Source organism: Caloenas nicobarica, chromosome 31, assembly GCF_036013445.1.
Source record: "Caloenas nicobarica isolate bCalNic1 chromosome 31, bCalNic1.hap1, whole genome shotgun sequence".
NCBI lineage: Eukaryota > Metazoa > Chordata > Aves > Columbiformes > Columbidae > Caloenas > Caloenas nicobarica.
Window position 1 is genome coordinate 494,212 of NC_088275.1, and position 13,724 is coordinate 507,935.

Genomic DNA, 13,724 nt, shown 5'->3' on the forward strand with positions numbered 1-13,724 from the left:
CCTGGAGCATTCACTGAGTGCAGGGCTGGGGACACAGGGTAAAGGGAGATAAAGGTACTGGAGAGTGTCCAGAAGAGGCCACAAAGTTGGTGAAGGGTTTGGAGGGGAAGCCGTGTGAGGAGCAGCTGAAGTCCCTGGGTTTGTTCAGCTGGAGAAGAGGAGACTGAGGGCAGCGCTCATGGGGCTGCAGCTCCAGCAGGGGAGCAGGAGGGGCAGGGCTGAGCTCTTCTCTCTGTGACAGTGACAGAACCCAGGGAATGGCAGGAAGATGTGCCAGGGAGAGGCAGTTGGACATGAGGAAAAGGTTCTTCACCCAGAGGGTGCTGGACACTGGAACAGGCTCCCCAGGGAGGTGTCACGGCTGCAAGCCTGACAGTGTTCAAGAAGAGACTGGACAACATCCTCAGACCCACGGTGTGAACTGTGGGGTGTCCTGTGCAGGGACAGGAGTTGGACTCCGTGATCCTGTGGATCCTTCCAACTCAGGATACTCTGTGATTCTATGAACTCTGTCCCTGGCTGAGGGGCAGCAGCCAGGGCTGGGGGTCCCCGTTGACCTCCAGCCTCACCCACACACAGCCCTGGAGGCCTCTGAACCCTGGAACGGTTGACCCCTAAGCACTGTGGGGATCCCTCCTGGAGCAGTGACCCTCAGCCCCGGTGAGAGCAGCTGGGGGGACCTGCAGCAGCAAGACCCACACCCGAGAGCAATGGGAGCAGGAGGGGCCGGGGCTCCCCGAGTGCTGTGGGATCTCCTGGGGCAGATGCTGCTTGCAAAGTGCTAAATAGCATTAGTGCTGGAGGGAGCGCTGCCGAAGAGCCAATTCTAGCCCTGGCTGTTGTTGATAAATAATAAAACACGGCATTTCTCTTGTCCGAGCGGTGGCAGCCCCCTCCAGCAGCTGTTTCTGGTGCACTGGCCTAGTTCACCATACACGCATTCGCGGGGGCACTTGCTGTTCACAGGAGTTCCTCACAGCAGCTCTTGGTGCTTTACCCATGTCACAGCTTTTTTTTCTGAGAAGCAAAACCATCTTAAAAACCATGGGAAGTTTGGCTGTCTCTGCCCCGGGGGATGCTGCTGGTTGTGGAGAGTCGAAATCTGCTTGTGGCTGTGGGGGACACAGGGACCCGCGATTTGGATCTTGGGAACAATTTCTTCCCCAAAGGGCTGTGGGGCATTGGAACCGGTTGCCCAGGGCAGTGCTGGAGTCACCATCCCTGGAGGGGTTGGACAGACGGACATGAGGTTCTCAGGACACGGGGCAGTGCCAGGGGTGGGGAATGGTTGGACTCGATGATGTTGAGGGGCTTTTCCAGCCAAAATGATTCTGCAATTTTTTTTTTTTAACCTGCTGAGCTCCTCCTGCTGTTAAATGGTTGGTGTTCCATCATCAGGACATGCTGGAGGGAAACAGGCATTGGCTTGTGGAGCGATCAGTGCCCCCCAGCGCCGCGCTGCCCTCAGGTTGATGCTTCTTGTGCTTCGGGGCATGAGGTGGCAGCGTCAGGGTGACCCATGGGGTGAGACGGGACAGGGAACAGGGGCTGAAAATGGGGCTCAAGGCCAGTGGGACCTGCAAGATCCCTGCAAAATGCCGTTTTGTGTTGGTGACGAGTAGCTGTGACCGTCACCAAGTCCTTTCCTGGGGCCACACTCCCCTCCGCTGGAAGGCCACATGGGTGCATTCGTCTCCATCCAGGACATCTTGTTTAAAGGGAGCAGTGGAGAAACGCCTGAACCCCTCGGTCCCTGGTTGTGTGGGGATGTTCGCATGCTGAGATGACAGAAATGTTCTTGTTTTGGCACAAAACGCCGGCACGTGGCCATTCCGCTGGAGCCATTGAGATGTTTGCAGCCCTGGGAGCAGATTTGCCCCTGTCTCTCCCCCTGGTATGTGCAAATTGAATGACAATTTATGGTCACAACGAGACGAGTTCTCAGCGGATGATGTGGTTTTCCTGGCTGCGAACCAGCACGGTCCTGGGGCTCAGCACCTTCGGCCGCATGCCGGGACCCTGCGCTCCCCCTGCGGGCACGCAGTGCTCGCTGCTTCTCACTCGCCAAACGGCAGCTGCCGACCGCGGCCAGTGAGCGCGTAGGCAGCTCCCGGCACCATTTCCCGACCTCCCGGCTCCAGTACATTGTAGTTGTGCCAGACTTGAGCCACCGGGCTCTGGCAGGCGGCTGCGGCACAGGGTGGCCAGGCTCCTCCTGTGGCCATGGGGCTTGTGCGGCTGCTCCCAGCCTCTGCCCAGCCTTTCGGTTGTCCCGGAGCCCCCTGGGACAGGAGGATCCACTTTTGCTGGTGTATGGAACCCCCTCCTGTTGTGGAGCCGCTGCCGGACCTCGAGATCCAGAGCTGGCTGCTTTCAAAGGGCCTCACATGGTTCAACCACAAGCTGCCTCTTGCCCCGCCAAGGGCTGTTCGGGCAGCCAAGTGTCCCCTCGCCACAGCTGGGTGACAGCTTCAGGCCCAGCTGCCGGACCATGGTGACACCGGTCACACTCCTGGCAATCTGTGCTATGGTGTTGAGCTTTCCCAAAGTCCCTCGCGTGGCACCGTCCCTGGTGAAGAAGGGACGTGGTGACAGCTCAGACCTCCATACCCGCCCTCGCCAACCTTCTCTGTGTTGGCACCTCCCGGCTGCCCCTTCAGGAACGTCCCTGTGCCACGGGGACATCCCTTGCCGTCATATGCCGAGAGCCGCAGCCTGTTCCACGGCCGGCTGGTCCCAGCCGCGGGCGGCAGCGCGTGCCAGCGGGAATGCCGACCTTGATCCCACGTCAGGTCCTGAGATCTTTCCCCTGAGGCCCATGGACGCCCCAGCATCGCCACAGAGGACCAAGCCGGTGGCATTTCCCAGCACCGCCAGAGCACAGAATCACAGAATGTTAGGGATTGGAAGGGACCTCGAAAGATCATCTAGTCCAATCCGCCTGCCAGGGCAGGAACACCTAGGTGAGGTTACACAGAAAGGCGTCCAGGTGGGTTTTGAACGTCTCCAGAGAAGGAGAATCCACAACCCCCCTGGGCAGCCTGTTCCAGTGTTCCGTCACCCTCACTGAGAAGAAGTTTCTTCTCAAATTTAAGTGGAACCTCTTGTGTTCCAGCTTGAACCCATTACCCCTTGTCTTACTGTTGGTTGTCACCGAGAACAGCCTGGCTCCATCCTCGTGACACCCACCCTTTATATATTTATAAACATTGATGAGGTCACCCCTCAGTCTCCTCTTCTCCAAGCTAAAGAGCCCCAGCTCCCTCAGCCTTTCCTCACACGGGAGATGCTCCACTCCCTTAATCATCTTTGTGGCCCTGCGCTGGACTCTCTCCAGCAGTTCCCTGTCCTTCTGGAACTGAGGGGCCCAGAACTGGACACAATATTCCAGATGAGGTCTCACCAGGGCAGAGTAGAGGGGAAGGAGAACCTCTCTCGACCTACTAACCACCCCCCTTCTAATCCACCCCAGGATGCCATTGGCCTTCTTGGCCACAAGGGCCCAGTGCTGGCCCATGGTCACCCTGCTGTCCACCAGGACCCCCAGGTCCCTTTCCCCTACACTGCTCTCTAATAGGTCATTCCCCAACCTATACTGGAACCTGGGGTTGTTCCTGCCCAGATGCAAGACTCTACATTTGCCCTTGTTATATTTCATTAATTTTTTCCCCGCCCAACTCTCCAGCCTGTCCAGATCTCGCTGGATGGCAGCACAGCCCTCTGGCGTGTCAGCCACTCCTCCCAGCTTGGTGTCATCAGCAAACTTGCTGATAGTACACTCAATTCCCTCATCCAAGTCATTGATGAATATATTGAATAGCATTGGTCCCAGAACTGACCCTCGAGGCACTCCACTAGATACAGCCCTCCAAGCAGACTCCGCCCCATTGACCACGACTCTCTGGCGAGATGCTGCTGGTGTCCCCATCCCAGAGTAATTTGGGTTGAGGGGACTTTCAAAGCTCAACCAGTGCCACCCCTGTCCAGTTCGGGTTGCTCAGAGCCCCGTCCAGCCTGGCCTGGGATGTCTCCAGGGATGGGGCGAATGTTGGTCACCTGCTGACATCATATCAATTCTAAATTGCAATACTTGGTAATTCGGGGGAAATATGATAGTGTAGGACTCATGCGCACTGGACATGAAAATAAGAAATATGAGTCAAATCCTCACCTGAGCTCATGAGACACACGGTTCTGATTCACTCCTTGTGTTTCTACTACGTGTATACGAACATGTAATTTCCCTGTTTGAGAGAATTGCTGGGTATCATATCACTAGATATGTAATTATATGTAATTATATATTAATAAATATTTATGCTTTACAATGCAGATAGCTGTACATATAACCGAACTCGGCCACTTTTGTTTCCTGAGAGACGTGGGAGGACCTGCCAGAGCGCTTTTGGGGCATTTCCCGGCCATCGACAGCCCATGTCCCCCCCACACCTGCCTCAGTTTCCCCAGCACTTTCAGGATCTGCACTTGAAGGCACCCTGGGAGAACAGCCGGAGTTGAGAGCCCCTCGGGTGCAGGTCGATGGTTTTCCTCAGAGGTGGGAGCAGCGAGCACCAGCCCCGCTGCCCCGTCCTGCTGCAGGGTGGGGAGCAGCCCCGCAGCCGCTTCCTCCCTCCCTTTTTTTCTGCTGGAGGTTTTAAATAAAAAATAAGCTTTCTGTGCTGCTCATGGGAAGCGTTGCCTTCCAGGCACAGCCCCCGCAGCAGCTGGGGGCGCCTCGGTGGTGCGGGGGGGGGCTCTTCTGCAGCCCCCTGAGCAGGGAGAGGTGCATGAGGAGCCCATGGGGACGCCTCGGGAGCTCTGGGGCTGCCGCTGTGTCACTGCCAGGGTGTCTTTTCCCCAGCTGTGTCCCCTGTGACTCAGCCAAGCCCTCGCAGCCCCTTGGGGACGTCCCCTCCCATGCTGCTTCTGCACCCAAAGGTGCTCGGGTGCCCCCCCCGGCAAGGAGCAGAGCTGGCGGCGCTCCCAGCTCCAGCCGGAGCTTCCACAGGGAATTACTCTTGATCTTGGGGACCTCTGTGTCAATGAGGTGACACACAGGGACAGCGGAGGACCGGGCAGGGCTGTCCCCAGCGTCTGCAGCGTTGATCCGGGCACTCAGCGCGGGCTGTCACAGGACCGGGGGTCACTGCACCCCCCTCGCTGAGCATCCCCGAGCACCGCGGGTCCCCTGGGCCACCCCATCAGTGCTTGGGTGAGCTAATTAATGAGCTGGGCGAGCTCATTAATGAACTAGCGGTGCCCTGCCATGAGCAGCTTGGGCTTCTTACGGGCTGCGGCGAGCGGCGGTTTCGCTCCTCCCCGTCTCTCCTGTCGCTGACGCTGCTCCCGGAGCCGCACAAGGACCGAGGAGGAGGAAGAAGAAGAAGAATGGAGGGGGAATGGGCCAGGAGAGGAGCCCGGCTCCCCGCGCTGCTCCTGGCGCTGCTGGGCCTTGGGCCAGGTGAGTGCGGCGGCAACACCAACACCGGGACCGGCGCCGGGCAACCGGGAGCATCGCGATGGGTGGGATGCTGGTCCCATCCTGCCCGCTGCCTGCCCCTCCATCCCTCCCCACCGCCTGCGAGGTGCTTCCTGGAGCCGCTGCTTCGGCGGTCGAGGCCTAACCAGAGGTTTCGGAACGAGCCGCCATGGACCCCCAGCTCCATCCCCATCTCCTGGTCCCTAATGCGGCCCCCAACCCTGTCACCCCCCTGGGGCCGGGAGGGATCTGGCAGCGAAGCGGCTCCTTATGTAAAGCAGGAGCGAGGAATCCCCCTTAATTCCCAGCGTGCTAATCCACACATTTAATAATTCCCCTAAAATCTCCAATTCCTACAGAAAGCATCTCATAGTACAGGCAGATTAGCGGGGGGTTGGGGGGGGGTTTATCTTCCTAACGATTAATTGGCTTCACGAGTGAGACGGGTCGTCAGCAGCCACGGGCTGTGGCACAAGGTGCCAGCCCTGCCGGGCTGGTGACAAATATCTGACCCAGCTACGGTGGAAAACAGGTTGTCAACGATGCTTCGGAGTTTTCCAGCTGCTTTCTTTGATCAAAATTATTTGATAGTGGCGGGGGGGGGTTGCTGGAGAATGATGAGAATGAGCAAAACCTGGGCTTGTGGCAAAGAAACCCTGGGCTAAAATCAGCGCCGTAGCTTTATTTATTATTTTTTAGGGTCAGATTTTTATTTTGTATTTTTAAAGGTCTATTTTTTTAGGGTCAGATTTAAAATTATTTTTCAGGGTCAATTTTTCAGGTCAGATTTTTTATTATTATTTTTTAGGGTCTATTTTTTAGGGTCAGATTTTTATTTCTTATTTCATAGGGTCTATTTTTTTAGGGTCAGAGGTTTAGTTCTTATTTTTTAGGGCCAGATTTTTATTCATTATTTCGTAGGGTCTATTTTTTCAGACTGAGCCCCGAGTTGGACTAATCCGGGTGCCGAACGCATCGCGCTGCATCGAGCACCGACGTGTTTCTCGCCCTCCCTCGGTGTCGGGCTGCGGAGACTCCCCGGGTCCCGGGGCGAGCGGGACAAGGAGAGGGGGGGACACCGGGGAGGTGACATGGTGGCCCCACTTGGCCGCCTGGCACCAGCTCCTCCCGGCCGTCATTTCCTCCGGCCACCCGTACAATAGCGTGGGGGCGGCCGGTATATATATTTATTTATATATGTTTATTTCAGAACTTACTACTTCACACGAGTAGCACAGCACACATCCAACCCCTGAATTTACAAAACAAAAGGATAAATTATTTCAGTGACAAGGAGTTTTTTCCTTTTCTTGGAGAGCGCACAAAATAAAATTCAAACAGCAGCACAACTATATTCTCTAATAGTTAAAAGAATCCAGTGGGATAAGTTTTCCATTTTTTTTATTGTCTAGTTGTTTGATTTACAGTATGAAGATAACACATACTCTAGTACCGGTAGCATTCTTGTTTGACACAATACAAAGAAAATCCCACAAATTGTGATCATTTTAGCTGAACTTTCCTAGAATTTTTCTCCTCTATTTTCAGCAGTATTTCATACACCTACATTCCCCAGTCTAGTGCTAAAGAATCTTTATTTCTAAGTTACCTTAGTATAGGTATATATATACCTACATATAGGGAGCATCTCCCCAAGCTCCTCCATATGCCAAATGAGCTGCTGCAGGTGACCCCAACTCCTTGCCCCTCGTCCCCTCCTGTCCCCGCCCTGGACCCCAAACGTGGCACGTCGGGACCCCCAGACCCACCCTGGCTGCCCCCCCCCCGCATCCCCCTGCTCCCCGGCATGGGCTCAGCATCCTCCTCCCGATCTCAGCTCGACGGGGCCCCAAAAACTTCAGAGTCACCCAGGGAAGAGTCGGATATTGGGTGGGATTTCAGATTCGGCTGCAAGGACGGGACTCAAGCCGGGGCTAAGCAGGATCAGAGCGACAAAAGCCCCGGCGACACAAAGCGCTTCTTAAAAAGCGAAGCAAAGAGGCAGCTTGTAATTTGGGGCTGCTGGAGGGTTTTATACAAAGTAAACACTCAGATGTCTGTGTTTAATCTGCTTTAATATAGAGGCGCATCTGCTTCTGCCTCTTGCGGGCGGGGGAGGCGGTGGGGGGTGCACGGAGGCGATGCAGGATCTGTCCCCCCCGCCGGCCATCCTGGGGTCCTGGTTGGGACACGGGCAGAGCCGCTTGTCCCCACCACGCCGTCCCTCCGCTGGGCACCCCACGCGGAACAAGGACAGGGACGAGGGGCAGCAGAGGGACGTGGGGGCCGCGGGGGCCGGGGCTGCAGAGGAGACAGCTTGTGGGTAGGCGGGAGCCGCCAGGAGCGAGGGAGAGGGTGCCGAGAGCCTCCTGGCGTGATTTTTGCAGAGAGTTGGCGAGGCTGCCAAAAAAAAAGGAGGCTGAGACACGGGAGCTGCAACTCGCCCCTCTGGCTGGGGAGGCTGCCCGGGATGGAGGCGGCAAGAGCCGGGAATCGCCCCCGTTCTGCATCCCGGAGGCGGCTCCGTCCCTCGGGTGTCCCCGCAGCAGCATCTCCCCCCGTGCAGGGACCCCCGCAGCTGCCCCCGTCGCCTTAACCCTTGTCGATCTTTCGTAGGCATCTGGGCCGAGGGGCGTTTTAAGGCGGACAATGAGGTTTTGCAGATGCCGCCTGGGAATTCCTCCCAGACGCTGTTGGAGCGTTGTGCTGGTGAGAGCCCGGCCGCAGCGTTCAGATGGGGCACCCGCATCTGAACCAGTAGATGTTAGATTTGGTTTTTAGAAACCAGTAACCGAACCCAGAGCCTTTCCCTTCCTGATGGAGCAGGAGGCCGCTCCAGCACCATATGGGGCCTTCTGGGGGGACACCCTTGTCCCCACCCTGGACAAGAGGAGACCCGGCGGCTGCGTCAGGGCAGGGGATGCTGATTCTTCCCTCCCAAAAAAACGACCCATCCCTGGGGGTCCTTCTGTCCCCATCTTGTCCCTGTTGTCCCCATCTTGTCCCCAGACACCCGGTGACTTTCTGCCTTGTACGCAGAGCTTCTCTTTGGCCAAGCGCGGGCGCAGCCCCGGCAGGTGAACGGTGTCCTGGGGGGGTCCGTGCTGCTCTCCCCGGCTCTGCCCCCCAACAAGACGGTGAAGGAGATCGAGTGGAGCTTTTCAGCCGGTGCTGGTGCAATGATTCAAGTGGCCGAGTTTGGCCCCGGCGGCTTCGAGCGTCCCGACCCCAACGACCGGTTTAAGCAGCGGCTGGAGATGTTCAACGAGACGGCGCTGAAGATCGGGGCGCTGGAGCGGGGCGACAGCGGGGTCTACGGGGCGCGGATCAAACTGCACCCGGCGCTGGTGGAGGATCAGACCTTCAGCCTCTCCGTCTACGGTGAGTGGCCGCACGCCGAGGTTTGGCAGAGTGAAAACAGAAACCCCCCGAGCGCGAGAGCTAAGCCCTTGACTGGTGGGGAAATTGAGGCACAGAGCAATGATGGGGTTTACCAGGGTTAGGTTAGACCCCAAGCTTTGCAGCCCAGGGCCCGCAGCCCCTCAGCTCTGCAAAAGGTGAAATCCTGCCACCTCAGGGGTCCCCAGGGTGGCGCTGCCGTGCCCCACTGGGGACAAGCGTGACGGCAGGGATGGCGGTGAAGGAATCCCCGCCGTCCCGGGCTGAGCTGCGTCCCCCGTCGAACGCAGAGTCAGTGCCGAGCCCCCGGACCCGCAGCCAGCTCCTGGCCAGCACCCTGGAGTGGTGCAACCTGACGCTGCAGTGCCAGGGTGCCGGCAAAGGCGCCGTCAATGTCACCTGGAAGAGGGACAACGTCACCCGGGACCTGGCCTCCGACCGCCACCAGCTGTCCCCGGACGGGACCACCCTCCGGCTGGCTCTGCCGCCCGCCGCCGCCAACGGCACCTACGCCTGCACCGTCAGCAACCCCGCCGACCAGAAGGTCGCCCTGTTCGACCTGCAAACCATCTGCCAAAGCGGAGGTGAGACCCCCGCCCCGAGGATGCTCGGGGGTCCCGCTCACAGCAGCCTCGGCACAGGGCGGGCTCGGCCCTGGCGGGGGTTGGCACCGCTCACTGCCTCTCTCTGCCCCCCCAGGAGGACAAACGGCCTTCTCAAAGTCGGGGTACATCGTCCTGACCCTCATCCTGCTGGCGGTGAGCCTGGGGGGGGCCTTCTGGTGCTGGCGCATGAACAGCGAGAAGGCGGCAGACCCCGGTCAGTGAACGCACCGGCACTTGGCGGGGGGGTGGAATGCTGGGGGGTGTTTCCCGGCCCCTCCTGACCCCTGTTCCCCTGCAGCTGCCACCCCCACGGTGCCCGCCGAGGAGAGCCCCTCCGAGCCCCAGTACACCGAGATCGTGCGCAGGAGCCCCCCGGAAGGTAATGACCAGGTGAGGCCCTGGGGGGGCTGGGCTGGGGGTCCCGGCCACGCTGGGGGCCGAGCCACACGGGGGTCACGGCCACAGTGGGGTCCTGACAACCCTGGGAGTCCCAGCCACACAGAGGTCACAGCCGTGTCAGGCGCCTGGTCACGCTGGGGGTCTTGGTGACACCAAGGTCATGCCCATAATACTGGGGGGCCCAGCCATACTGGGGGGCTCAGCCACATGGAAGTCATAGCATCATGGGGGTCCCAGCCCTACTGGGGGTCCCAGCCATACTGGGGGCCCCAGCCACACAGAGGTCATAGCGGTGTCAGGGGTCTTGGTGACACCAAGGTCATGGCCACACTGGGGGTCTCAGCCCCATTGGGGGTCCTGACAACACGGAGGGGCCTGGCCACACTGGGGGCACAGCAACACTGGGGTCACGGCATCATGGGGGTCCCAGCCACATCGGGGTCCTGGCCACACTGGGGGTCCCAGCCGTGTTGGGGTCCTGGCCACGCCGGGGGTCATTGCAACCATGAGGGTCCCAGCCACACCAGGGGGCCTGGTGATGCCGGGGGTCCCAGCCACGCTGCAGTCCTGGCTGTACTGGGGGTCCTGGCTGTACTGGGGTCTGGGTCCCGGCCATACTGGGGGTCCTGGCTGTACTGGGGGTCCTGGCTGTACTGGGGTCTGGGTCCCGGCCATACTGGGGGTCCTGGCTGTACTGGGGTCTGGGTCCTGGCCATACCGGGGTCATGGCCATACTGGGGGTCCTGGCTGTACTGGGGGTCTGGGTCCCAGCCATACTGGGGGTCCTGGCTGTACTGGGGGTCCTGGCTGTACTGGGGATCAGGGTCCCAGCCATACGGAGGTCCTGGCCATACTGGGGGTCCTGGCTGTACTGGGGGTCTGGGTCCCGGCCATACTGGGGTCCCGGCCATACTGGGGGTCCTGGCTGTACTGGGGGTCCTAGCTGTACTGGGGGTCCTGGCCATACTGGGGGTCCTGCCTGTACTGGGGGTCTGGGTCCCAGCCATACCGGGGTCCTGGCCATACTGGGGGTCCTGGCTGTACTGGGGGTCTGGGTCCTGGCCATACCGCGGTCCCGGCCATACTGGGGGTCCTGGCTGTACTGGGGGTCTGGGTCCCAGCCATACCGGGGTCCTGGCCATACTGGGGGTCCTGGCTGTACTGGGGGTCTGGGTCCCGGCCATACTGGGGGTCCTGGCCATACTGGGGGTCTGGCTGTACTGGGGGTCTGGGTCCTGGCCATACTGGGGGTCCTGGCAGTACTGGGGGTCCTGGCTGTACTGGGGGTCTGGGTCCCGGCCATACTGGGGGTCCTGGCTGTACTGGGGGTCCTGGCTGTACTGGGGGTCTGGGTCCCGGCCATACCAGGCTCCCAGCCCCACGGGCCACTCCAGGCACCCGCCAGCCCTGGGGCAGGCTGGGCTCAGTGCTGGGGGCTCCCCAGGCCTGGGGAGGGGGGCTGGCGGGTCCCTCAGCAGCCCCCCGATTTCTGCTGCAGGGCCCCGGTCACCCCAAAACTAACGGGGAGCAGAGCTCGCCGCAGAAAGCGCCGGTCACCACCGTCTATGAGCAGATCCGGCGAGTGCCAGAGGACACGGCCGAGGAGGTGACATAGGCCCGCAGGTGCGGGGGGGTCGCTCCCAAAAGGGTCCCGGGGCTGGGGGGGTCCATGCGGGGAGCCCCCAAACCCCGTCGCCGCTGAGGGCTCCTCTGTCCCGCAGGCACCCGCAGCGCCGGAGCATCGGGATTTCCCAGAAGGGCTGTACAGTGCGTTGTGTGCCAAACCCGACCCCTCCGGCCCCCCTTTCGGCTCCGGGGATGGACGGCACCACCTCGGGGCGACAACCGTTCGGACGCTGCCCCCCCCACTCCGGTTTCTCCCCAACCTCCTTGTCTGACGCCCCCCCAGACTGTTTGGGGAGCGGGACCCCAGACTGAAGCAGAGACACGTGGTGACGGCGAAGCTGGGGGACCCTGCGCGGCCCCTGGGTGCCTCGGGATGGGGGGACCCCGGGGTTCACCTCCCACGTGCCGCCATGGCCGGGCTTGGCCGCCGCTGGGGACACCGGGGAGGGAGGGGGAACACCCCGGTGTTGGTCTGGCCGTGTCACCTTGGTGTGACACTGCGGGGCCAGGGCGAGAACCCCGGGGTAGTTGAACTCCCCAGCTCCTTCCCAACCCCAACCCCATCCCCGAGCCTCCCGGGCCTCACAGGGACCCTCCACGGGGAGGTGTCCACCTGCTTCACCACTGCCACAGAGACATGGGGGGGACGCTGGGGCGTCCCCCAGCTCTGTCACACACGGCTCCACTGGAGCAGATGCGGGTGGCACCTCCGGGGCCGCAGAGGGACACAGGAGGGACCGTCGCCCCTGTGAATATGTTGAGATGCGCTCCCTTTTCCCCCCTGCCCCCCATAGCTGTTGCCTGCGTAGCCCATGCACTGTTACGATTTGGGGGGGGTCTCACTGCCTGCGTACCCAGCACCCACTGTCACGGGGCCCCTCGCCCGGCCGGACCTCCCGTCGCTGTAAAAACAGCAAATAAATGTTGGTGAGATCACAGTGCAGAACTGGCGGTGGGGTGGGCACGCGTGTGCAAGCGTGTGCATGTGTGTACCTGTGTGTGCATGTGTGTGCAAGCATGTGCAGGTGTGTGCAAGCGTGTACATGCGTGTGCATGTGCGTACCTGTGTGTGCAAGCATGTGCAGGTGTGTGCAAGCGTGTACATGCGTGTGCATGTGCGTGCATGCATATGCAGGTGTGCAGAAACATGTACGTGTGTGTGAGGCCATGTACGTGTGTGCAAGCATGTGCATGCACGTGCAGGCATGTACATGTGTGTGCAAGTGTGTACATGTGTGTGCAAGCCTGTGCATGCCTATGCAGGCATGTGCAAGCATGTACACGTGTGCAAGCCTGTACTGCTGTGTGCACACGGGTGCACGCCTGTTTGTCTGTGCATTGCACGTGGCCTCGTTGCAGTCAGAGCCTCCAGGGCCGTGCAAACCACCTGGGTTGGGGGCTGCACCCCAAGGAGCCCCAGCCCCGCTGTGCAGACGGGGCCGCAGCCACCTCTCGTTTCCCTTTTCGGAAGGCAGCAGCCGGCTGTGCTGTCACCTTGTCACCTCCACTCCTGGCCCCTACGCTGCCTGCGGCCAGCCCGGCCCCACATCGCCCCCAGACCCGTGGGGCTGTCGCAGCCCGAGTCTCCATCGCAGCCCGGATGTGGCAAGAGCCCGGACGGGTGACAACTGCCATGGGGACACGGCTCCTGCTGCTGGGGGGGCTCTGGTTCAGTGAAAGCTGCTCAAGAAGAGAATTTGCTGCTGGTGGGGAGAAACTGGCCCAGCCGCCAGCAGGAAATGCAGGCTCGGGGCAGGGGACAGGAGCATCCCAGGGGCTGGGGACAGGACATACCGGGCACTGGGAGCCCCTCAGGACATTCCCCTCTCCCCTCCATCCAAACCAGGCAAACCCTCCCCAGGAGGAGCAGCCGCCCCAGCTCAGCCCCGGTGGGGACCAAGGTCCAGGGCAGCGTATCCTGGAGTGCTGGTCTCAGCCCAGGCAGTGGCACATCTGCTCTTGTTTACCCAACAGCAACAGGCAGCATCTGGTTCCTGCCCTCGGTTACTGCACCCGGGCACCAGGAGGAAAACGAGGGCTGGGCAGTGGGGACCAGCTTGGGGACTGCGGGGACCAGCCTTTGGGGCTGGCACCAAACCCTTTGGTGCAGCAGGAGGGAGAAGTCCCAGCGACCCCAACGTGTGGCCACACAGGCTGGGGCTCAGCGATGCCACCGCAGTGTCCCCAAGGTGTCCTGTCATTGCCACTCCCCTGGG

General features: G+C 60.5%; 1 protein-coding gene across 1 annotated transcript; it reads left to right on the forward strand.

Annotated features, from left to right (window-relative positions):
• Positions 1-5,373: 5,373 nt before the first annotated feature.
• On the forward strand, positions 5,374-12,120 carry LOC136000117 (V-set and immunoglobulin domain-containing protein 10-like). Its single transcript, XM_065653812.1, has 7 exons — positions 5,374-5,461; positions 8,519-8,860; positions 9,169-9,462; positions 9,578-9,697; positions 9,782-9,873; positions 11,381-11,505; positions 11,604-12,120. Exons 1-6 carry the CDS (start codon positions 5,389-5,391, stop codon positions 11,495-11,497), a joined length of 1,038 nt encoding a protein of 345 aa, XP_065509884.1. The 5' UTR covers positions 5,374-5,388; the 3' UTR covers positions 11,498-11,505; positions 11,604-12,120.
• Positions 12,121-13,724: the final 1,604 nt, after the last annotated feature.